The sequence below is a fragment of the Salminus brasiliensis genome, chromosome 1 (assembly GCF_030463535.1).
Source record: "Salminus brasiliensis chromosome 1, fSalBra1.hap2, whole genome shotgun sequence".
Taxonomy (NCBI): Eukaryota; Metazoa; Chordata; class Actinopteri; order Characiformes; family Bryconidae; genus Salminus; species Salminus brasiliensis.
In genome coordinates this window covers 32770191-32796401 of record NC_132878.1, presented here as the reverse complement: position 1 = coordinate 32796401, position 26211 = coordinate 32770191, and the positions used below count along the sequence as shown (strand labels likewise).

The 26211-nt window shown below is 37.2% G+C and overlaps 1 protein-coding gene across 1 annotated transcript in view; it reads left to right on the top strand.

The window, feature by feature from the left end:
- kcnk2b (potassium channel, subfamily K, member 2b) overlaps window positions 1-26211 on the top strand; it is a 55881-nt gene that overhangs the window by 7304 nt on the left and 22366 nt on the right. Inside the window, exons 3-4 of the mRNA XM_072677988.1 lie at window positions 11295-11412; window positions 20035-20195. Of these exons, the coding sequence (XP_072534089.1) occupies window positions 11295-11412; window positions 20035-20195 (279 nt within the window). The remainder of the gene's footprint in view (window positions 1-11294; window positions 11413-20034; window positions 20196-26211) is intronic.

Below are 26211 nucleotides of genomic sequence, written 5' to 3'. Positions count from 1 at the left end.
TTATTCACAAACAAAGCCAAGTCAAGATAAATATAAAACTAATAATACATAGGTGAGAGACTTGAACAGGGCAGGGAAAGGGGGTAGACAGGAACGTCAGAGCAAAGCACATAAAAAAACATAAACAAAGAGAAAAACCAAATGAGAGAGGGACATGACAGGCTTATATGTTATAAAAGCCCCTCTACTAAAGCTACTACACAGCCCCTGAGGTGTGAAAAAACAGCCACCAAGGGAACCAGCTTTGAGGAGAGAGATAGAGGGGAAAAACACAATTAAACATGGACCAGACTGAATGTAGGGCATATGGGACTGAACTGGCACAGAAGACACCAAGGACAGAGAAGAACAAACCCAAGAATGGACAGGAGAATGAAGCAAAGATGCACACTGGGCTGAACTGAGAATGACAAATTAGACAGGTTAAGGAAACTGGAACAAAAACAATGACAGAATCATAATGGGAATGATTGCTGGACTTGGGACTAATATGGATAAAAAGACATGGATCAAGACACTGACATTAACTAGGGGCAGATACAGGACCAGGTGATCTGGTGGCCAGGACTGGAATAGATATCCTAGGCAATAGCACAGAAGCCTACAGGTCAGGAGATCATGCTACCGGCACTGAAGCAGGCGGGTCAAGGTACTGGGTGATCAACATTGGAACCCATGGGTAAAGAGACTTGAAGGCCACAGGCAAAACAGGAGACTTGTATGCCACTGGCAGGGCAGGCACAGATGTGGCAGGACTCTCCAGAGCACTAGGGGGAGCTCTAAGGGACATGACAGGCTGATAGGTTACAAGTTGTCAATGGCATTGATGGATTCCACTGTAACTAAGAGTTATTGATTTCACTTTCACTTTCTAATTACGCTGTTAGTTAATGAAATGCATTGGGTCTTCAATCCAGCTCCTGCAGACATTACTGATAGGAGAGCTTGCATGGTGGATTTCAAATGCAAAATGCTACTATTGATATTATGATAATTATATAATAATAATAATAATAATAAAATAATACTATTACATTAATATTATGTATTTCTGCGCCCCTGAACTCATCTGGGAAGTTTTTATGTAGTTACAAAATAAACACACAATTAATTCACATATATTTCCTCTTTTACATACAAAGAAATGTGGTCAGTTTAGAATCTGCATTTTCAGCGACAGTAGGAAATAATTCATACATACAGTAATTACACACTTTGTTATTGCTGCAATAACAGCGACGTATTGCCAGATTTTTTCTGTTAACTTCAGCTGGGCTTCCTGTGTAGATCCATGGAAATTTGCAATGCAAATTGAAGCTGAAGCTGAACATCATTAGCACTTGTGTGCAGGTCTGACTCTGTACGTACAGAGTTTTCAGCTCATTATGTTTATTATCGCTTATGGACTTAGTAGAGTTGAGATGTAGAGGTACACTGACTATTTGTGGAGCTGAAGTTCTGTGAAGGTGCTAATGGTACTAAAAGTGAGAAGAAAAGAATCATTAGATTTGGAGGTGTGGTCAACATGCAGTGAGATAGCGTTTGAAGCAGGGAAACAGCTTACATAGAGGCTTTGGAGAAAGATCACCACTTGAGCTCTCTGATCATTTATTAATGATGTTACACCCCCTTTCCACCATGCAGCACACACAGACACATTTAAACACTCACACATACATTACCATTCAATTTATCATCGATCAATGATCACTTTTTTACATAGTGTTATTTTACATGCAACTTTATATATTACCAACTATACACCAATACCTTATTCTTATGTCATTGTTTTAAGAGATTTGATCATCAGTTCCAGAAATTATGGAACTTTATTCTGGATATTTATTTAGTTAGAGCTTTATTCTGATTATTACTTGCAGAGCTTTCAGAATATTCATTCATTTAATAATTTATCACTGATATTATTCTGGATATTAGAACTGTATTCTGTCAGCCAAGAACAGAATGCTGCCGTGGACATGGGTTCTTCAAAACTGGACAATTACAGACTGGAGAAACATAGCCTGGTCTGATGAACTTTGATTTCTGCTGAGGGACCCAGATGGTAGGGTCAGATTTTGGCATCATCATGAATCCATGGACCCAGCCTGCCTTGTGTCAACAGTCCAGGCTGGAGGAGGGGGTGTAATGGTGTGGGGAATGTTTTCTTGACACACTTCAGGCTTATTAATACCAATGAGTCATTGTTTGAATGCCACAGCTTTTGTGAATATTATTGCTGACCATGTGCAACCTTTCATGACCACAATTTATCCATCTTCTTATGGATACTTCCAGCATGATGATTTACCATGTAACGAAGCATAAGTGTCCTCAAACTGGTTTCATGAACATGACTATGAGTTTAGTGTTTTTCAGTCACTGGTTCTGAATCCAATAAAACCCATTTGGGATGTGGAAGAACAGGGCATTCAGATCATGCAAGTAATCAAGTCAACATGGACCAGAATCTCCAAGAAATGTGTCCAACACCTTGTGGAATCCATACTTTGAAGAACTGAGGCTGTTTTTAACGCAAAAGGAGGCTATAGGCACTATTATTATAGAAGTCCTAATAAATTGCTCATTGAGTTTGAAAATAAACTCAACAAATAAACAAACAAATAAATGCACACACTTTCTCTTTCTCTTATTCTCAGACAATCCTAGACATAAATGGCCTCTATAAACACATTCATTCACTCTAACACAGCTCACTCACATATGCAAACCCACCCACACACACACACACATACACACACTTCATACAGTGATGGAGTGTGTCCCATGGTTCTGCTCCTCCTCTGAGATAAATGGTCATGCTGTTTTTGCTTAGGGGGTCTAATTAGGCAGAACCAGACACAATCTTTACCGCAGAGAGAGAGAGAGAGAGAGAGCAAAAGAGAGTATCTGAGTGATGTGACATGCACACATACAGTAAATACATGGGAATATATATCAACACTCAATATGGGAATATGACACACATATTGATGGTTAACATCACAAATATACAAGAAGCATCTAAAAAAAACATCTGTACAGCTGTTTATCTAAGCAACAAGAGCAGTAACAGTCTTTTGAGGAGGATTACTCACTGACACTTGATGACAGACCAACAGTTAGTTCTATTTGATGCACAAACATTAAAAAAAGAATACAAACAAACAAATAAATAATCCAATGTGTTAGTTTAACCATTTCCAGAGCTCTAGTGGAGGAATGCCAGTGTTTCCAGTTCCCATCCAACACCTAGTTTCCAGGGAAGTGAATATGTTCTTCTAATCAACATAGCAATAATTGAACTGACCGACAGTGCATTCTGATCATTTTTCAGTTCTTTACTTCTTGGTCAAAGCACAGCAAAAATGAACAAAAACTCTAAAAGAATTCGAATAATATAGATAGATTATGATTACAGAGGACTGAAAATCACTGCTTCAGAAAACTATGACATGAAGAAGAATGCACTAAAAGGCTAAAAGAGCTTTTTACATTGTCAATAGAAAATGTGCTAAATAGACATGCTAATTAGAACTGATTAATCTGCTTTTGTTTTGCTCTTTGTTTTTTTTTTTGTTTGTTCATTATTTATATACTTATTTGCTCATTCATTATGAACTGGTATTATACATACAGTGTACTTGGCTTTGAGAATGAGATGGTAGCCAGAGCAGATCACTGTATGAATGATCCTTAGCCAAAGGTCTTTGGACCTATGCCAGTCTGCTTGTTTTTTCTGCATATTAACCCACTGTCCTCTAATGTGAAGCAGTCTCAGAGCAACCTCAAAGTCAAATTAGGAAAAAACAACTTAAACCAAAGCAATAAAAGGCCTATATTGAACACAAAGTGATCCAAAATATAGTCCAAAGATCCGAAACACAGTCCAAATGGCATTACTGTTGATCCCTGAAAGCACTCATGAACTGGCAGAGTATCCCTCTATTATAAGAGATACAAAGCAGAGACAGATAGTGAGCAAGTGCAGGCTGAGTGACCACAGCCTAGTGACTGAATAGAGTAGCTATAGAGAATCTTGGTGGATTAGAGAGAGGGAGAATTTATCCTTTAGTGCACTCTTAAATCTGCTGGGTTGTTTGTTTTCTGTTGGGGTTTTTTTTCTACCCAAACACTGGAATAAACCTGCAGGGGCATTTGGCTGGGTTTTTCTTTAGCGCTGGGCAGTTTAACCACTGAGCCAGTGTCTGGAGCATAGTAACAACCCAGCCAATGGGTAAGTTCTCCCACACACAGTGCGTGAGTATGCCGTTTAGAGAAGGTGAAACAAAATTTCATTTTGTAGAAGCACTGAAATTTGTATATGAAATTTCTTAAGTAAAACAAGTAAAGGTTAAGCAGATTTCAATGTTTTCTTTTCAATTAATTTGCAGTTGGCTAATGTTAGCTGATCAGCCGAGTTACAGGCCTAGCCTGGCAGCTGGCCTTGCAGTTAACATGATAAGTTTTTTGTGTGTGTGTGTGTGGCTCTATATTATTTATCTTTTTTATACTTTTGGTTTTGTCTTTGCAGGACAAACAGATCAGTATATCTGCAGAAGGATGTAAATAGATCTAGCATATAGCATCTGCTTATTATTTTTAAAGACAATAAATTACAATAGATTGATTTATAATGGCATTGCTATTCCCAATAAACCATGACAGTTTGGTTTAAAACCAACTATGGTTTTAAACCATCCCTACTGGACCCAGCAGAGACTTATTCTGTTTGTTTTGGGGGTAATTTTAACTCAAGTCAGTTTTAAAGTGTGTAGTGTAGTCTCAGTGCTGTTGGCTCATTAATTTTAATATTGTGTAATCTACCAAAACCAACTATTGGGCTGAAGAACAGTGAAACTGTGTTTTCTGGAGTGATGGAGCTCTTTTCAGAACTGACTCCCTATTAATACCATTGATTTTGTATTCTGTTGCAGAAATGTGCTCTATATAGTGGTCAGCAGCAGTAATGATCAACAGTGAAGTTTAATATATATACACATAGCCATTCTCCAGTCAATTCACTATATAGCAAATGCTATATGAGCTAATGAATGACTACAGTGCAAGACGTAGAGAGGGAGAGAGACATGCCGAGAGAGACACTGAGAGATAATTGGAAGTCTTGAGTTTTGACAGTTGAAGTAAGCTCAGTATGGTAGCAATTAAAGCGTCTAGCAGCCATGCAGACGAAAAACGCAAGCCAGCTATGACCTTCTTTAAAGCTGACCAATTGCTCTCACCTCTGTTCCTCTGCTTCCATGCTCTCTCCCTCCGATGCTCAGCCCCGTTCACCCTTCCTTCACATACTATCAGAGTCATTTACAGCTGTTAGGCCTACAGGGCATACGTAAGTTGGTGCATTTATGTCACCATGATTGTGTGTGTGTGTGTGTGTGTGTGTGTGTAAAATAGGTTGGGAGAAAGAGTTCTCACACCCATGGGCAATTGGTTGGGTCATATGTTCACCATAACACTTCTTCCCATGCACAATTTTATATGCAAGTGTGATGTGGCCATGCCACACAGCTGCTGAGTCAAAAGATCAAATGGACACATTAACACTACAAACAAGCTTATGTTAACTAGGGTCAGGTGCATAATACCTCTCTCTCACACACATGCACAGGTTTGTTTTGGTACAATGTCTGGCCATTTAAAGATACCCTTGAGCTGAGGCACTGCCAGAGGCAGGAGTCAGCAGTAACAGCTAGAAGGATGCACATGTGAACAGATATTAAAAGATTGTAGAAGTGAGATTAGTGTTCGTTTAGGCAGCTGGTTATGAGATGATGGCTCATCAGTCTATGTGTCTGAACCACATGTTGAAGATTTGCAAAAGGTATGAAAGAAAGGGGGAAGGAATGTAGCAGAGTTTTGGACAGTGTAATGGGTAGGAACCTTGACCTATATCACACTTTACATTAAGTGGACTGACAAAAATGATACTAGCTCTGATACTGTTGTGCTGCTGTATAGGGAAACAGATACTTCTTTGATAGCAATGGAGCGTCATTAAGTGCTTTATTTTTATCTTTATAAAATCACAATATTTTCTTATATATGAATTCAAGTGAAACTGTAGTACTATTTAGCCTTGAGCTTTCCCAATGGTTCGCATATCCTCTCTTTGCTTGATTGGTTATCCCATAAGAAACATTACAAGGACATCTTCAGCTTCATTGTGTAGAAACATTACAGCCTTGTGGTCATTGTGTACATATTTCCCTGTAACTCTGTAAGTGGATTAACTAGGATACTGGCTTTCTGTGTAATTCTGTGCTAAGCTGCCAGTTAGCAGTAAGGGTTTGAGGACTGTTGGCTCTGAATGTAACATGGTGTGACTTGTAGCTGTGTTAAGCTACAAGTGAGCAATGAGAGGTAAAAGGGGAAGAATGAAATCCCCCTACTATGAAAACAATTCACATCTGCCTACAAAGACAACCATGATGAAATTCAACTGCTGTGTGAAACTGCAGCTGTCATCGTTTCACATACATTGTCATAACCTTCACAGGAATCCCAGCCAGAAGAGTCTTGCAGGGGTGTGATTTAAGATGACAGGGGCTGAACAAGCATCGAAGAAGCCATGCTCAAGTTACATGGAATTCCACTTATGTTATTAGAAAAAAAAGGCTGAGTGTACACTAAAATGAACACACCAAAGATTTGTGCATTTGGAAGGAATGATACAGGAATTCTTAAAGGAGTTGGCAAAATCATGTGATGATAGCCAGGCATGGGTAGGAAGGAGAAAGTGGTCAGCTTTGTTGTAAATATCCATGGGATATTACATCACAAATAGAGTAGATATAGAGTAAAGGCAAAACAAAAAAGGGGGGCTAGCACTGAGACTTGTGGGACACCAGAAGACCTTTATAGGAATTGGTTCTCCAGGTACGGCTCAAACAGTTTTAAGGGTCAGTCATTTAAAAGATTCAAGGTGAACTAGGGGCAGTGACACTTAGCCTAGTCTAGTCTTATGATGCATGAGGCTAGATTGGTCAAGATCTTGGAACTGTGATTCTGGACAATTGCAGCACACACACATAGACTCACATTTATTTTTAGCCCGACTGTTTTTTTGCCAGCATAAAACAGAGTAAACAGCATGGAACAAGTATTGATAAAGGGTATTGATCTTTTCTTTTGCCTCCTCTTTGGCTTTTTTAAGCCTCTGTGCTTATATTGCACTTGACTGGAGCATATAGGCATGTACATGCTACTTCAAAGTCAGTACTGATTTAAAAAGATGTGTATAAGGCACTCATTATGGTTTTGTAGGTTTAATATGTTGATAGGTGCTGTCAATATGGTACCATATTACTTTAAGGTCTTTAAGCTCTTTAAGCCCTTTCGATAATTGGAATTGACGACTTGTTAGCTTGATCTATTGGTGAGGTTCGTATGCATGTATGTGGGTGAATGGGTGGCATGCATGTTTCATGACCTGGCTCCTTTAACCCATGATGAATCTTTGTAATTCATTATCTGGGGAGCAGAAGGCCATTATAGAAAGAGCAAAATGTGCATTTAAGGACCCCGGTCAGCAACCAGATCATGGCATAAACACACTCTCTTACTCTCTCTCTCTCTCTCTTCATTTGATGGTGTGCCCATTTTCTATTATCTCTATAATGGAAGATAATGTCATTGCAGTTCCTTGCTTTTAGGTTCAATTTTGTGTAGCTCCAATATCTCTCCTGCATTTTCTGTCATGACCTCATATCCCATGTTTTTGGTACAGTTCACCAGAACAGAGAAAAATGTCGTTGGATTAAATATATCAGTGGTGTTTTAAGCCCTCCCATATTAATTCACCCCCTGCTCAGAATATACACATTACTTATCAAAGCTGTGTTTAGGCTTCTACCTTTCTATGCACAATCTACATGTTTTCTCTAAAATGTACAACTGTCTTCAGAGGACGTGCATCCTATAGTATAGCATAGTCCCACATACCATATGTCTAAGCTGTTTTTCTTAATGGGAAAAATGAATGTTGGTTTTCAGAATGCATCCTAAGGTTATCTGTCATTTGAATTTTAAAAAGTGCAAAAGGAACATTGCCACATGTAGTAGGTTACATTTAAGCTAACATCTCTGATTTTTAATTTTTTTAAATTATGTATGTTGTAATACTGTTAAGTAGTGTATCGTTACAGTACTAAGTTAAATATGCTCGTAGCGTGCATGTTAGCCACATAAAAATATACATTTCAGCATAATAAACAATTTCTTCTTTTGTGGAGAAACTACTGAGTCTGAATTGTTCACAGTAATGGTGAATGGAGCCAGAAGTCTAACATGTTTATTGCCCCTAATGCCCCATAGGCTTCATCTCAAAGACAGGTAGTTAAGCAATAAGTATGTTGACTAAAACACACATAGGGTGAGAAGGGGGAGCATATGCTAGGGGTTGTGATGTGAAATACATAACACATAATTCAGATTTGCCACTATTTTAACATCATCATTCCATGTAGCTACAGCGGTGGGTCTGGATAGTGGCTATAATCATATTGTAGTGACTTACAACTATACAAATTGTATAGTGCTTTTTCCAACCCAGATTTAGTTGTAGAAGCATCTGGAGAAAGTTGAAAGCTGAGCTAAAGACATTCCCAGAGAAGATATTTATTGCAGATCAATCAGAATTATTTAGGTTGGTTTGTTTTGACAGGTGTGAACACTCCACCCATACTCAGGTCAGCACTAAACAGCTGAATCAAGGTCTTTAAAATTGTGAATCCTGAATCCTGGTTCAGGTTGATGGTGATTACGATGGTCCACACCAAACAAAGGAACTCTAGAGCAAGCTTTTATTTTCTTCTAGAAGCACATCAGCATGGTATCATCTGTGTAATCACAGACAACATTAACATTTCACTTTTGATAGATGATCATATTGGTCCTGCAGTAACAAGCCATTGCCAATAACGGCAGATGAGCAGCAAAGTAGCAGCAATTGATTTTGGCACATTAATCGTGGAGCATTTTTTTTTGGCCAAGCACCAGCATTGGTTACAAACTGCCAAACCAATCAGTCATAAACAAGCAGAGATTAAGTATGTTTTTATTGATTTAATTGTAATTTATGTAGACGTTCAAACATGGTCTATTTTTGAATCTGTGAGGGGTACGAAAACACATTTCTATCAGAAACATATTTATATAGGAAGGGCATTTCTAGCTTTTATATACTCTAGACTAAATGTGGTTCTATTTAGAACCACTTAACCAGGCAAAGAACATTTTATGCACGCAAAGGGTTCTTTGAGTTGCCATTAAAGAACCATTTCTTTACTTTTATAAACTGTAAACAAAGAGGACTCTAAACAATAGAAGAACCTTTTAGTCTTATAGACCCTAGTAATAGACCCCTTTTAGTGCTTTTAAGAAACACATTTTAATAAGAAACTTCATAATTTTACAAATGACTGTCTACAAAAGGTTTAATACAACTATATAGAAAGGTTCTTTAAAGAGATATTTGCTATACATTGTCCTTGTATCTAAAGAAATGAAGCATTAATAAATGGTTATCTTATTATTATAACTCAAGAAACCCTTTTTTATAAGTGTAGGAAATAATCCAGGTATAAGATTCTAGAGTCAGTATCCCGTACCTCCTCAGTAGTCCTGATGTGCTGGCAAATACAGGCTGGAATAAGATCTAGCCAATGCCGGAACAACTCGGAAAACGAGATAAGAAGGTAAACATTAGAGAACACAGATAAAAGCTTGGGAGCAGAAAACAGTGACAGCATCAACAGATCAATGAACATTATCAACATAGGAGCTGCCCCCAAGCCCGACTGGTGACCTTGTAATTCCAAGGATCCAGTAACGTTCAGCGAGAAATGTACACAGAACAGAGCATATTAGCTTGGGGACACTTTTGTTTACAATAAAGGTGATTTATGAAAATGGCACACAATGGCACCGATAGACAGTGTTTTTCTTCAACACAACCTACAGTTTCACACACACACTCTCACACACGCACACAGGCAGAACTCTTCACATGCACACTGTAACTAATGCGTTGCGAGTGGACAGGTGTTGTGTGAACATTAGTCAGGCTGTTCCTCGTTTGACCTCATTAACAGCCTTTTAATGAGAACAGTATCTCCATGGTTACAACTAGATGCCCATTTAAACAGGTTGTTATCAGTGTCCTTTGACCTGTCTGCTGCTGTGTGTCAGTGTGTGTATGTGGTCATTTGGCAGCATAATGAAGTTGTCAGTTATCTAAATTTTCTGTTAATATTTTGGTAATGGCTTAACATTTACCATGGTCACGGCTCAGGTGTAAATGTGAACACATGAACAGAACTTAATAATTGATGATAATTAATAAATGAATATTAGAGCAGTGTTTGTGCAACCAGGGCTTAATGACTTACCACAAGACTGTATAAAACGGACCTTTTTCTATGTAAATTAATAAATAAATCTACACATTGATTTTGACTTAATTCTACATATTAATTGACCTAATTACATATATTCTGAAGTTGGAGATCAAAAGTATTTGTAAGTAACCTGAGTAAACAGTAACCAGTATTCAACACATTTGTTTTGTTGTTGTTGTTGTTGTTTGTTTTTTGTTTGTTTTTTTGCTGCTGGAAATCAAAAGTAAAATAATTATAACTCTGTTATTATAATTTGCAGTGTTGTGTCTGGAGATATTTTTCTTGATTATCAGTATATATGCATACCTATATTAGTGTTATGATATTGCTGTTGATTTTATTGACAAATAAATACTGAGAAACATTAAAAAATAAATAAATAAACAAATGTTAATGTAATTTACATGTATTGATGTCACATTATATATGTGCACATGTGTAAAAACAAAATGGAAAAGCTTAGTTACTAATGCAATCAAAACCCTTTTGAGACCTTGCGTCCTCATTACATTTGTCCTTCTCTGCACCATGATCCTTCATTTTTTATTTTTTTTTTTGACCCTTTGGCCTTATATGAAGACATTTTTGTTTGCAAAAACGACTTCCTGTACAAAGACTAAGTTTAGGTTTTATACTTGTTAGGTCATATTAATCCCAAATAGGAAAAATTCAAATGCACACAAAGCAAAAATCCGTTTCTCAGGAGGATACATATTATTCAAAATGAGGACAATGGAGTCAATATGAACTCTTAAATCTTATTCATTGCTATTTGCAACATCCACTGTTCATGAATTATTGTATGAATGTATGTTAATGATTGTAGTAATAATAATAATTAATAATAATATCTATTGTTCTGTTCTCTGACTGTAGGAAGTGATTCAGGCCATCCGAGCAGGAGTGAACCCTTCAGGGAATTCATCCAATCAGACAAGTTTATGGGATCTGAGCAGTTCTTTCTTCTTTGCTGGAACTGTTATCACTACTATAGGTAACACCAGCACACACACACACACACACACACACACACACACACTTTATCATTACTACTATAGGCGCTAAAAACACACACACACACATACTCAGTCATCCTGGCTTTTAAACATGTAAAATCACTTATGCAATAATATGCAGTCATTTCTAAAATGTCTATTTAAATATTTAGTAGAAACTATTTTTTGTGTTTTTTTTATTGTGAAGTATTTTTGTAAAAACAAGAAGCTATTAAATCATTATGAAATAAAGCTATTGAATTTATGACGTGTTTACAATGCATAATGTCAAGTTATCTACCATAAACCTTTAAAAGTTTAGAGATGCTCTATTTTTAAATAGATTTATTTATTCACTGACTTTTTTGTGAGCAAATATTTATCGAGTTTTACAAAAAATATATACTCACAGAAAATAGTTTGTCAGAGTAAAGAGAGAGCAACAGGAGACAGAGGTGTGGGAATAACCAATGAAAAGGAAAGAGAGATAAGAATAAGGAGGAGAAAAAGAAAGCAAGAGAGAGAAAGAGATGACACTGCCAACTGTTGTCATGATTCACTTGTTACTTGTTTCACGTGTGAAAACACAGAAACATCTCTAAAAAAAAAAAAAAAGGCTGATAGGTAGAGCAAGTGGTTGTGTGTGTCATGTATTTGCATATGCCAGAAGCAGCTGTGCTGTAAGCTGCTGCGTCTTCCTTTGTGTCTTATCCATCCAGAAACTTCTATCAGCATCTTGCCCTTAAGGGCCCTCTCCATCTGCACCGCCTCTCTGACAGCTCTGCACTCGTTCGGTTCACTTGGATGCCGCTTTCCGCCTGACTTTTCGTTAATTTGCCTCAATGAGTCGGATCTCAGCAACAGTAATTGCAATCAGCTGATTGGTATAGAAACGGGCGACGCTTTTGTTAATTGGCGGAGAGGAAAGTAAAGGACAGGCTGTTTGGTTAGTTTGATTTGGTTGGTTTGAGTGAAGGGCAACCGGAAATGGTAATTGCATGGAGCTAAGTATTTGCGATTTCCCCTGATCAGGAAATCGCAAGTGGCCTCAGTCATAACCTCTGTCTGATATTCTTCAGCGACATAGAGGACAGAAGCGAGAGAGAAACAGAAACAGAAAGAGAGACACAGACAGAGGGAAAGAACCAGGATGAATCACAAAGCTGTTTGATTCCCCAGGGAAATCAGTTCCCTTAGAATGTATCTCTGAATCTTTTGCCCCCCCAACCACCTACCTCTTTAACCCCCCGCTCTGGTAAGGAATTCAGGATTCTCATGCCCCCTGCTATCTGCTCCCTGCCTCTTTCATGATTAGAACACTTTTATTATGCTAATGATGTCATAAACATTTCCGTAGCAAACTGTTCGGCTCTGTTGTGTGATGTCATAATGCACTTGTGTATCCAAAACAAAAGGCAAACACTAATGCTCTCACTCTGAGATGCTGTCAAAGACACAAATCTATAGTCAAATCTTCTGATTCAGTGAAATAGGGAAACTGGAGAAGAGTATAATGCTATGTAGCTACAGTTGTTGCGTAAAAAATACGTAGCATTAGCATTTAGAAAAAGCCAATGACTATGCAATGACTTCTACTTTTGTATTAACTTCTAAATACAGAGCAGTTTAAACCTATGAAAAGTCCAAATTTTCCTCTCCTGGGTTTATGAATATTTACTACATTATTATTGTAGTATCAGTAGCAAATTTGTCAGTTCTATTGTGTCTATGATGTCATAAAGCCCTTACATAAAAAAAAAATTAAAAAACGGCAAACATGCTCTCACTCTGACCCTGTTTACATTTAGTCACTTTATGTGTCTTGAGTATCAGGATTATATCCGAATAAGGCCAAGCCACATAAAACTGCAAGTTTATACTCACCCAAGACCATTTAAACCAGATACAAACCCCATCACTCAAACCACTTCAGGAGGTAGTCTGAAACATTTTTTCATTCACATTTTAGCCGCATGTTTCAGCCACAGACACCAGTAAGACTGCTGTGCAACAACACAATTTGAATATACAATATATAATTCATAAACCATCCACATAAAGTGAAAATTTAAACATTTAGTCAAATACTCTAAATTTGTGAAAGCCTTCAAACAGGGAATCTGGAGAAGGGTGTGCATACACACATTCTGATTGTTGTACGTACTGGCATTTTGTCCAAGGGCTGAGAGACTTTAGCAGTATGGAGCAGTAGGAACTGTCCTCTGCCAGTATTTGCCATTTTGTCTGCTGTCATGTCTCTCCCTCTTCTCCACTTTGTGTCTCTGGCTGATCTACTCCAGCTGATCCTAATCAGCACAAGCACCTGACAGAGATGTTTAGTTGTTTGAATGTTTAATTGATGAATGTTAGTGCAGTTGAATTTTAGTTTAGTTGATGAATTTTAGTTTAGTTGATAAATGTTAATGCAGTTGAATTTTAGTTTAGTTGCTGAACATAAGTGCTTTTAAATGTTAGTTTAGTTGATGAATGTTAGTTTAGTCAATGAATGTTAGTGCAGTTGAATTTTATTTTAGTTAATGAATGTTAGTTTAGTTGATGAACGTTAGAGTTTTTAAATTTTAGTTTAGTTGCTGAATGTTAGTTTAGTTGATTAACGTGTTAGTGCAGTTGATACATGTTAGTGCAGTGGATGGAAGTTATTGCAGTTGAGTGTTAGTGCAGTTGATGAATTTTAGTTTAGTTAGTGAACACTAGTGCAGTTAAATGTTAGTTTAGTTGATGATTGTTGATGCAGTAGTATTTCCAATAGAATAGGACTCTCTGGAGCAGATAAATATGAACTTGTTGTATGAAGCCCCCCAGCACTGAGCTGTGGAGCAGTGGAACCATGTTCTCTGGAATGATGAATGATGCTCCATCCAATACTTTTGGGATGTTGGGAAGTTGAGGATGAAGTGGGGTGGTGATCATCCAACATCCTGACCTCAGTAACACGCTTCTTGCTGAATGCATTCAAATCCTCACAACAATTTCCCAATATTTTGTATAACATCCCCCCTGCACAATAAAGACAGTTACTCCAGCAAAAGCAGGATAAACTCTGTTTTAATACCCTTGTTGTCAGAAGAGACACAGAATGAGCATGTGTCCCAGTACTTTTCTCCATGAAGTGTAACTATCAAAATGTTGTTCCTAAGAATGTGCGAATTTGTTTTTCTGGTTCATGATGTTACCAAGCACCCACTGTTTTGTGACAGCAGTCACCACAAAACAGAAAGTTAAATGGCCCATATGGAAAAGACAGGGGATTGTGAGCTAAATTTGAGTTCTAGTCTGAACTTTCTGTTCCACCTGAAGTGGTGGCACAGTTACATTGCTGGTTAGGTGATAGAATATAAAGGGCTGCACCATTTAAAGTGGAATGGAAAATAATAGCTTCTGGCTAATGTGTGTGAAATAATGCTAAAGTTACCCTTCCATCTGATATCAATGTCCAGCCTGGACTCAAGAGGAACTCATACATATGTGACTAAAAGACCGTTTCAGGATTCATACAATATGTACTACAGTCATGTGAAAGTACACCCTCTTTGAATTCTATGGTTTTACCTATCAGGACATATTCAAAAAAACATCTGGTCCCTGGTAGGTCTTACAAATAAGGTCAATTCTACCTCAGATAAACAACAACACACAACAGATGACTATGTTTTTCACATAACTGTAAATATAGATCGAGCATTGTGCAAATGTACAAGGTACTGACACAACCCAGGCACACACAAATTTATTTAAACAGAGGAAGTTACAAAGCAAGCAGTATTACTTAAACCTATACTTAACCAACAACACCCAAACCCTAACCCTAAACATATATGATCCATTAGTTCCTTTTGTAGAAGCTCCATAATGGAGAAAAGCAGCATGAATGTAACTAAGCTGATGCTGTTTTCTCAATTCCTCTTCGAGTACATGGCAGACAGATTATGTGTAATTGGCAAAACAGTGTTATCAGTGGATAGGAGTCTTTAAGCAAAGTTTAGTTGTGAATGTATGTTTTTTATGAGCTGCTGTTGCAAGAGCAATGTTATACATGTTCACATAAACTAAGAAATAGAATTGACTTCATTTTGATAATTGCACGTTTTTTGGGTTCACAGGCTTTGGAATCCTTGAAATTGCCTTAAACAGTTATTAATGAGAGCAAAGATAGGCTACATTTACCACTATTTAGTAAAAAGAACTGCAGGGGTTTCTAATAAAGTGGTCAGGATATGAGGAGTATGAAGATAAGGTAGTGTTTGTCATGATGTAGTAACACTATGATCACTCTGAAAGCCAATCAGTGTGTGCACACAAGTCATTCACCAATTAAGTAATTAAGTCAACCACAATTTTCATTTCTAAACCAAACACTGGTAGCTTTGTGGTCATTGTGGTGACAGTGTGCTACGAATAGCCCAGGGCAGCAGTGATCTGACTGTGTGGAGAATCACACAGGCTTTTAAAAAGCCACCCCTCATTCAGTGCCTCTTTTCAGCTCTCCACAGTGGCTTTTCCCAAGCTATTATCCCTGACATGTCACATATGAACATCTTTATACTATTCCCTCAGCTGCCCATTTGCCTTATTTTTCTCTTTCATTTCAGCTGCTCTTTTCTCTCGTCCATTCTCTCCCTTTCTTATTTCTTCAGTCTGTCTTTCCCAGCCTCCCAGTCTCAGTCACGCAATTATACTCTCACATGCTCTCTTTTCTCTCTCTCTCTCTATTTCTCTCTCTCTCTCTCTCTCTCTCTCTCTCTCCCATTCCCTCTCCCTTCCTTCCAATGTGGACACAAGTATTGAGACACATGTTCATTCATTGTTTCTTCTGAAATCAAAGGTATTAAAAAGAGTACATCTTGCTTTTGTTAGAGTCTCTACTGTCCAGATTTTGGAGCATTGCTGTGAGGATCAACAACAGCATTAGTTAGGTCAGGTTGTTGGTTGCTCACCACCCCACCTCACCCCTAATTTTCCAACTCATACCAAAAGTTGGAATGGAGTACCATCTTTCCAGATAACTCTGCTCTAGCCTACATTTATTGACAATATGTTTCTATGACAGGCTGTGTGTTTGTGTGTGTGTGTGTGTGTATGTGTCTGTGTGTGCAACCTGTGTCAGAAATGGGTGCAACTTAAAGTAGCTGAATGCATTCTTTAGAAGGGGTGTCCACAAACATTTGGACACAGGTTATACTGTGATGACCTCTGTAGTAATGTGTTATGACACAAAAGGATACTGTATTTATTCTGCACTCATGGTTAAAGCTCTTGAGGTCCCTCACACCAGAGAGGATTCCTGCTGGACTCTTAAGGGAACAGCCCAAAGGCAGGGTTTTTTTCAGTCGTTAAAGGTCAGTGTAGTTTGCTTGATAGAACAAAATACTTCACTACAAGTGCTTTTGAATGAGTGACTGAACTGATTGGAGACCCAGTCAGATGTTGACGTATGTAGCTTCATCCAGTATTTATGGGATGAGTATTGTTTGTTATCCACAGATGACCATCTAAAGTCTGACTCATGCTCCTATAGCTGCATGCAATCAAATCCTTACAGCAGTGTTTCTGTAATGTGGTGCTCACTTACAGTTTCAAAGTGGCATTGTAGCTTAATTAAGCTAATACTTCACTTCTTAAAAGTGTTTCTATGCTGCCTGTGGGGTTAAAAACAGCACAGTACTGGGACATAGCAGGTCCCATTACAGAACATGCTGGGTTATTTTACTGACCTGGCACTGCTGGGTTATTTGAGCAACCGAACACGCTGGGTGTTAAAAAATTACTCATTACTCAAAACATTGTATATTATTGTAATGTCCTTAAAACTTTACTAAACCTAAAAAAGGTTTAAAAATGCACATTTACAGACTCACAATAAAATGCATGAAATGTCAGACACTAACAAATACCTTATTCAGAGTAATGCACCAACCTATAACAGTTATAATGGTATTATCTAGCTTATTAGACTATTTACATTTGGTTAACTAGCTAGATGGTTATTCAACTGCTAAGTTACTATTAGTCAACTACAATACAGTTATTACACAGATAACGTTAACGTTGTTAACCTAAAAACCTTCTGCACTGAAGTGACAAATTGACAAAAAAACAACTGACTCTTCAGTAAGACAGTGGAAGCAACCACTACAACTAGCTGATGTTGCAAGCTAACATTCGCATACATGAATCAGTCACAGCACAGAAATACAGTTTATAGTGTTGTTTTTGCTGGACAAGAAACACCCATATTGATAACTTGTTGTAGTAAAATGTTAAATAAATAATAAATAAATAAATAAATATAAATCAATAAAAAGTGAAATGAATGGAAGCTTTCTTACTGATACTGATACTGATTCTGGTTCTGATACAAATTTCTGTCAGTTGAGTAAACCTGTTTAAATTCTAATTATTCACTCTTTGGCTTGGTTATTACTGTGCTCAAGCAGGTAACCCACCAGCTAGGCTACGCAAAAACTACCCAGCACAAAAAAGTACAAAATAGACTATACAATTTACACTGTTTAGCCCGTTGGGTCATTTTGCTTGGTAATTTCCAGTGGTGCTTATTTTGTGGTATTTTTTGAGTAGTTGCTAGAATGGCTGCACAATATTGTAACAAACTGACATTGCACTATTTTTCTTCTTTTTGCGATAAATATAGCAATATTAAGAAACACAGGGATTTTCACCAGAAGTCAGCCGAAGTCAATGATCCAACATGTCAGAATATTAGCAATGCACTCAGTGTATTGCAGATTGAAGTAAAATGAAAGCTATGTAGAAATAGAAATGTAGATATGTCATGGAAAATGAGAATAGTGCGTGACATTGCACATCCGGCGATGTGGCTATTGCGCATGCTCATGTTGTTATGGCAATGCTGAGACAATACATTGAATAGCCCTAGTTTCTAGTCAGTGTAGCTGCTGGGCTTAATAAACAGCACTTAGGGAAGCCTATTAGAACAGTAGCTCATAGTTCATCAGCTTCTGATCAGGCAGCAACAGCAACATAAACTACAACATAAACTAGTTACTAATAAGTAAAATATATAAAATACAAACAATTTCGACTACTTTATTTATTTGCTTGTTTGTTTTGAGTGTAGTGAAATAATGGTCATTGTTATTTGAATAAGAATGGTGAAAGTGCCATTAGTGTGAATATGAAAGTGCCATTAATGATGGCTTATACAGTGCTACTGACCTCTTGGATTTAAACTTACTTGGATTTACAGAATTTAGTTACAACCCTGGTATAACTGTCCCTCTGAATACTGTGCCATTGGTGGGACATCATGACTGTTTGTATGAATGAGAGGTTGTGTGTACTATGTGTGTGTTTATTTATGTGAATAGGTGTTTTGTAAAAGAGAAAGAAAGTGCAAGGAACATCAGACTTTAATTATTGATGCTAATAGTCACATTAGCCTAAAACACCCTTCTGTCCCTTTCACACACACTATTTTATCCTGCTATAAAATCACCAAGCGCAGCACTTTATTTGCCCTCAGTTGTGTTTATGCAAGTTTAAGCTTCTTGTGTGCTTTAGCATCAGTCTTTGAAAAATGCATTTAGCCTTTAGCCTGGAGCTGTGGAGCAGGAGTTGGAGTGTGTATGTGGAGTGTGTGATTCAACCGCAGCCCCTTGAGCACACACCATACTGAGGCAGACATTTTTACGCTACAGTAATTTACTCCCTCGCATCATAAAACTCAAAAATGCAGTAAAAACGTAAAAGCGTCTCATGTTTTATGTCCTTGAGTCCTTTCTGATGTTAGGCTTTTCTTACTTACACTTAATCCCTCAGCCCTTAGAAGTCACAGTTATAGCCAGGAAGTACATATTCTAATTTTAAACTGAAATCACATTAGTGTCAATAAGCAGAAGGAGATACATTTTATTATTGATTCATAGTAGTTACTGAATAACTGAATAATTAATACAAAATACTGTATAAACTCAGAGTACATGCTAAATTATTCATTGTAAAAACTGAATAAAACATAGTGGATACTTAATTTTATGTACTGAAAAATTCATAGTACCTAGTGAATAATTCATAGTAGATAATGTAAAAACATACCAGTTACTGAAAATGTATACCAGTTACTGAGTAATAATTAGTCATTACTAAATAATTAATAAATTATTCTGAATCATTTAAAGCAGTGTCTGAATAATTCATATAATATACTGAATAATTCACAGTTCATAGTTACTAAATGCATCATACATTGAATACTTTAAATTAGGTACTGAATTACTTTAAATGGTTACTAAATAATTCATAGTAGTAACTGAGAAATATTTAATAGATATTGGTAATATTTATAGTAGTTACTAAATTACTTATAGTACTTTACTTATAGTAAATATTTATAATAGTTACTGAGTAATATTTAATAGATATTAAAATAGTTTTAGTTAGTGTATAATGTATATATGCTACAGAATCATTTTAAATACTGGATTAATTGATAATAAAGTCTTATTACAATAATAATAATAATATGTCAATATCTGAATACTATTTAAGGAATTAAATGGATCATGTTGAACTGCAGTATGAGAGCACTCAGTCTCTACTTCTCTATTTCTTTCCTCCTGCAGGGTTTGGGAATATTTCTCCCCACACAGAGGGAGGCCGAATTTTCTGTATTGTCTACGCTCTTCTGGGAATCCCTCTGTTCGGCTTCCTGCTGGCCGGAGTAGGTGACCAGCTGGGGACCATATTTGGCAAGGGCATTGCCAAAGTGGAGAAAATGATTGTGGTGAGTGTGTCAATTCATAGATCAACTGTGTTGAATTGCTTGATGTCTGTAGCGGATTTGCTTGGGTCTGGGTGGTAGAACTTGGTCTCCATCCTCCCTACACTGACAGATTATTATCAGAAAGAAGGGCCCAGAGTGTCCAGCGAAATAAGGCACTGTCAGGATGACCAGAGGAATGCTAGTTCGAATCCTGGTCCTGCTGCTAGCCATCAGCAGCCGGGCACAGAGAGAGCACAGTTGGCACTTGCGTGGACGTGAGCGGCAAACACAGCCTGTACTGCATTCAGTGTGAAAACAGCTTTAATCTCTTGAGACCCTGCGTCCTCATATGGGGACATTACATTTCTGGTCTCTGCACCATAATACTTCATTTAAAACTTAACCTTCTTGACACACCGTAGAGAATATTAACTCACCAGATGAATTTTTCAACAGCGTCATGTTGTCTGGTGAGAAATACTTTACACAGGTATGTGTGGCAAGACACATGTGTGACTGTAAGGGGAACACCTTCCCACAGTAAAAGATGATGGTTTGCATCAGGAACTGGAGCTGAAAGTGATCAACAGATTTTAGAACTAAGCCTTTTGAAATAAAGTGTGGATGGATACTGCAGCAAAGTCAGCTGAGGTGTGATATGTGGATAGATTTGAACAAAGCAGTATATGACAGATGGTTCATCAATCTGGTACAGTTGCAGCAAATATGGCAGCATAAATTAACTAAAATGACACCTGTGGAGTTATAGAAACACAACCAGGAACAGCATTGATACTGCAGCCAAATACACAAATTCAAACATAACCAAACAAACTTTGCCATTCAGCAATTTCACATACATGTCATTGAAGACTAGCAAGGAAAGGAGAGCAAATGTGCTCAATTTCTGCATTACTACCTTTTAATTTAGCATATAAGCCCTCAAAGGGAAGAGTTTTCATAATTTAATCATCGGTTAATTCTGAGTGGTCTATCATCAGCCACTGAAAATGCAAAATTTATAAGCAACAGAGAGTAACTAACACACAAAAGATAATGTAAGATTGACCTCATCCTTACATATACCAAGTATAAAAAGCAGGGCTCACTCTAAATGGTGCAGCTTTTTTTTTTACCCATGTTCCAAAAAGAGGCAATGATAGGGTCAAAGCTCAAAATATATGTGTAGTAGGTATCAACCTCCTTTTTTACATTTTGGGCTGACTGATGAATGGCTCAGTTTTATTTAAAATTGATAGTGTGCAATTCGAACCGTACTTAAACTGTACATCTCAAAAGATCTTAAGCTGTTTTTTACATTTTTACTGCAGAGTAATACATTTCCCAGATTCTTTCACTTGGAGGGTCCCCTGTAGAGGCCTAACAGACGCTCACCAGACTCATCTCAACTAACATTTAGCTGAATATGTATTAAATGCATCTGAACTCTAAGTTAAATGTAAATAAGTGTATATTGAATGTAACCCTGCACCTGACGGTAACTCATTTACCTTAGTTCAGTTGTATTTAATAGACATTCAGTTGCATGTCTGAATGTCATATGAGCATCTATGACACATCTACAATGGACCATTCGAGTAATAACGTTGTTTTAGTCCTTTTGTCATTTCAAAGGGGATGCAAACCTCGACACTAAAGTGTATTTACTGTTCAGTTTTTGTTGTCTGTTTTCCGACCGATGTGTGTTGGGATCTGCTCATAAAGGCAAGGACAAATACCTCAAAAGGCTAGAAGTAGAACCAAAATGAATGCAATTTTTAATATAGCAGGTACACAAGGTGATGTGGGAACTGTGTCTTACGTTTCCATAACAACCACATCTGAAATTCCTCTCCTGCGCCGTTTAAAACATTTATGAGTTTCTCTCTTACTTTGACTCTTACCTCTCTCTTTCTCTCTCTCTCTACCCCCCCTCCCCCCTGCTTTGCGACTAAGAGAAGTTGTTTTTTTAAGTTGAGAGGCTCTCTCCGGCTAACCCGCAGTGTACTCACACTAAACATGTCTTAGCAGGGTGATCAAGCTTTTGCAGGATGGCTGACAGACAGATTTTTATCACTATCAACCACACTGTCCTGGAGAAAAGGGAGCAGATTCCAAATACAAGCAGCCAAACCACAAAAGATGAGATGATGATCGCCTTGTTTCTTGTTCTTGTGGTGAATGATTTTCAGTTCTATGAACAGTTAAGTGTCTGAAACTTTAGACTTTACACTCAACACACTATTGTCAAATTCAAGGTAATGTGGACAGCTATAAATGTATGAATAACAGAAAAAGCATAAATCTTCATGATTGCTGCTCAAATTGTTTGAGCTATGTAAATGTGTCATTGAAGATGACATATGCTACTATGAGTTGTCATGACAGCTATGTATGGATGTGAGTATTTCTGAACATTTGCAGTTTGTAGGATTAAGTCTCCGTCCAAGCTATGTTGGGTTCCACAGTACATTAGACCAGTGTGTCACGTTGTATTAGATCACACATAAAGAAGTCCCACATATAAGAGATGATGCTGATCAACATCACACAACCTGAGGTGAGAATGCGATAACTCAGGTTGGTTTACTTTCAAAAAAGGTGTCAAACTTTATTTTGCACAATAGCATATAAGTGGTCTTTACATCAAATATCAATATCTGGTTTAGGAAAAAATACTATTTGATGGAACGTTTAACTGGTGGTGACAGAATTTGCAGTTTGCCATAATGCGCCTAATGTAAAAAGAGCAAAATAGTTTTCTACTGTAGGATTTGTGTTGTCTAATTCTGTGAATCTCAAACCAACACAGAACAGTGTAGTATGCTGTAATTTTATTGAGTAACTCTCAGCATTTCAGTATACAGGCACTATCGCATAACAGACAAGATCATTAAGTCTTGTAGCAGACAGTGTAGTGTTCATTAGAGACCCTCTCAGTTCATCCGACTGCAGGCAGATCGGCTCTATTACCTGACCTGCTCTGACCAATAGTAGGTCAATGCTACAGGAGCTGCCAACAGCCCCAGAAGCCTTCATTAGGGAAGTAAAGTAGCTCTGTCGTTAGTTCTCTCTCTTTTTTTTTTTTCTCTCTTACACACACACACACGTATATATGAACCTTATGTATGGTAATAATGTATGGTTGCACAGACCTATATGATAGTGTAACAGCCTTTTAATCTTAATCTTAAAGTTAATGAAATGGCCGTAAAGGACATAGTGTGAAGGAAGTAGCTGAATTTGCAGGTGTATCGAAGTGTATGGTCTACCAGCAGTGGCAAAGATCCCAGTCTACAAGAAATTCTTGTCAGAATTGCATTCAAAACCTGCCGGCAGGTTTCATGACCTGTGAAATCTCTTCACTTCCAGGCATAAATTGCTTCTAGTCAACACAGGTCCTTCACAGCCAATTTCTGAAAGAACACTCCTCAGAGAACTGCATACCGTGAATACATGGAGCAAAGAGGCACACAAGGGTGCTTACTTCTGCTTAATAATGATAAGAATTTCCTGCAGACTGGGATTTTTGCCACTGCTGGTAGACCTGTGTGACTGTACGCTTCAACACATTTTCAAATTCAGCTACTCCTGAATTTTTTTTTCAGGATTTCTAAAAAACAGTTCTAGTTGTCCATCACAATTTCAGAATTCATAAAACTCATGCATATTAATGCATAATCAATATAAACTTTTGTCTAATGTCAGAGGCAATATAAAAGTTAAAGGAAAAGTGTTTAGATATGCAGGAAGTCTTAGTGCTTCATATAAACAGAATATTGATACTTTAATTCTTATTATTTTTTAAATCATGATGGAATTATCTCTTCTTAATTCATATTTGTTTGTTCTAAAAGGCTGAGTCAGTGTTGAAGCTTTTGTGAAATATTAATTAAATATGAAAATTAAATATTACTATTAAATAGTGTATTAAAGCTTTCAAATCCTTCTCAAAGAACAGCAGGTATGCTGTTTGTCATGATGCTCAATCTAAATTGTTGACAGATCCTAACTGTCCTTTTAAATATGAGTTAATAAGCCAATATATGGGCTCTTTTACCAAATATGTTTAATGGCATTATATTAAAGCTTTTTTAAATCCTTATTTGCTTTGTGCTAGACTCATTCAGGTGTTGGTTTTTTTGCGAAATGGTTATGAATTTGTGTTGAACAGTACAACTGAGGGTAAAGCGCCATTTCATGCAAATTGTAAAACAGACTACAGTGTCTTCATTTATGACTGAGCACTTGCAATGCTATTAGCTCTTAACATAAATCTGATGGTTGGGTTTTTGAATCTTTTTGAAGAACTGTTAAGATATATTCCATAGTGCTTTAGTGTGAGAAAATTCTGTCATTATCACCCCCTGTGGCCCACATGATGTTTGTCTGGTTTTATTTACAAAAGAACAGCTAGAAGTCAGCTCTTAGAATTAAACAAACTGTTTTCATTACTGTAACTTAAGACTGATACATGTCAATGAGACCTATAATGATTGACTGGGTGGAGCTAAACTGCCCTAGCACTGCGGAATAAGTGAATATATGTAAATGTGTTGGTTTTGCTTATGCTATGCTATGGTTTTCCTGGCTGGGGTCAATTCACTTTATTGTTCTGGCTGGTCTGCACGAATTGCTTTTGTGCCTTGTAGCTAAAGCTCTTTTTTTAGGCATTAACTTCAGTTTAGACTGATATTATTGGCTTTAACGAGCTGCTCTCATGGCGAATCTGCAGCATGTCCTCCAAAAAAACATAACATATTCTCTGTGCATTCTTGAGATCCATTTAAAATATGGATGAGATGGCCAAGCCAAATCCCTACTTTCCCTTCTCTCACCATAACTAATATTTATGGCCAGGAGCAATATCAGTGCTGTACTGACTCTCACACCAGGGTGCAGTGAGATAAGCAGCCAGGATAAAGAATCAAGCTAGCTGTAATTCGGTGTGTGTGAAACTACAGGCGCAGCAAGGCTATGATAAATAGACCCCTGCTGTATTAATGCAGTGCAAACACAGAACATACATCAATTTCACAACAGCAGCAATCAATAAGAAACGGGGGCTGTAGGAGAATTGCTTTAAAGAAATTTTGACATGGTGTACAAACACTGTTAAAGTTTTAAAATGTACCGTTCACTTCCCAGCTCATACTGCCTAGATATGGAAACCAAGCGGCAAGAACAGCCCACTGTGACTTCATTGCTTGGTCACAAAACCAAAGCATTTACCGGCATGTCCGACTACTCAGCCTACAGCTGTTTAGTCAAATGCTTTTTTATGCATTTCTGGTTATTTCAAAAGGTTCGACTTGAGTTAGTTGGCATGTGTGTAGCTGTGACATTTATGCAGCTTCATAAATGCATACAGCTAAAAAAGGATGGCTACATATAGCCAGTATGACGTGCAAACTTGATTGCAGTAGTCACTGTGTTTTGCTAGTGTTGAGACATGCTGTACTTTGTGGGAAGACTATTTACAGGGAGATTTTATAAAAGTGTACAATTAAAATTGTTGCATTTTTAAACTTACACTTATATACTTTTTTTGTAAGGATATTACAGGGATTTGTTAATATACTGTTCATAGCAGGATTTATGTTACATTTCATAAAATTGAATAACCTGAAAATAAAAGCATATAGTGTCGGAATTTTAACAATATGTTCTGCAAAATCGAATAAAATTTTGTTTAGTGAAGAGTGTTCTAGAATTAAATAAACATTTTTATACATGGTAAAGTTTCTCTCCTGAATGGTGACTTTACAGAGTGAAATGGTTCCTAACAATAAATGGAAGTTTATTTCAAGTATGGAAGCATTTCAATTGGTCTATTCATCCAGAATTACTTACACAGTGTACAGAGCAGCTACAGGGATCAAATCATGGAGAAAGGTAAAAATGGACAAAAATGGAGCAGAGAAATTGTAAAATGTAAATTTAATTTACTTTACACTTAAAACGTTGGTGAGGATATTAGCAATATCCTAATTGTGACCCACTTTGATTCTATTGCACTTAAATCTTGTACTTAAAA